The sequence below is a fragment of the Sphaeroforma arctica genome, assembly GCF_001186125.1.
Source record: "Sphaeroforma arctica JP610 unplaced genomic scaffold supercont1.1134, whole genome shotgun sequence".
In the NCBI taxonomy this organism is placed as follows: Eukaryota; class Ichthyosporea; order Ichthyophonida; genus Sphaeroforma; species Sphaeroforma arctica.
The window spans coordinates 11,903-12,238 of NW_014039424.1; the positions used below are offsets into that span (position 1 = coordinate 11,903).

The following is a 336-nucleotide window of genomic DNA, read 5'->3' on the forward strand; positions in this document are numbered from 1 at the left end:
ATGATTCTGGCACAGTTGGATGGCTTCACCAAAGGCTTTAACCGCAAAGCTGCGCTGTCGGACGGGGCGATTCCTGCGATGACGGAGGTGGAGATTCTGTGGCTGAATTCCATTGGCGATGTACTCGACCTACACGTGGCCGACAAAAACATCGACGAGGTGACTGGGTTTGTTGTTTGTTTTCTTAGTCGCTGTGTATAGACATCAACAAGGTGACTGGGTTTGTTGTTTGTTTTCTTAGTCGCTGTGTATAGACATCAACGAGGTGACTGTGTTTGTTGTTTGTTTTCTTAGTCGCTGTGTATCGACATCAACGAGGTGACTGTGTTTGTTATT

The 336-nt window shown here is 46.7% G+C and overlaps 1 protein-coding gene across 1 annotated transcript; it reads left to right on the forward strand.

Annotated features, from left to right (window-relative positions):
* SARC_10092 (hypothetical protein) lies at nucleotides 1–216 on the forward strand (the record flags this gene model as incomplete). The annotated part of the gene is made up of 2 exons (XM_014295875.1): nucleotides 1–159; nucleotides 202–216. 2 exons carry the CDS (start codon nucleotides 1–3, stop codon nucleotides 214–216), a joined length of 174 nt encoding a protein of 57 aa, XP_014151350.1.
* Nucleotides 217–336: the final 120 nt, after the last annotated feature.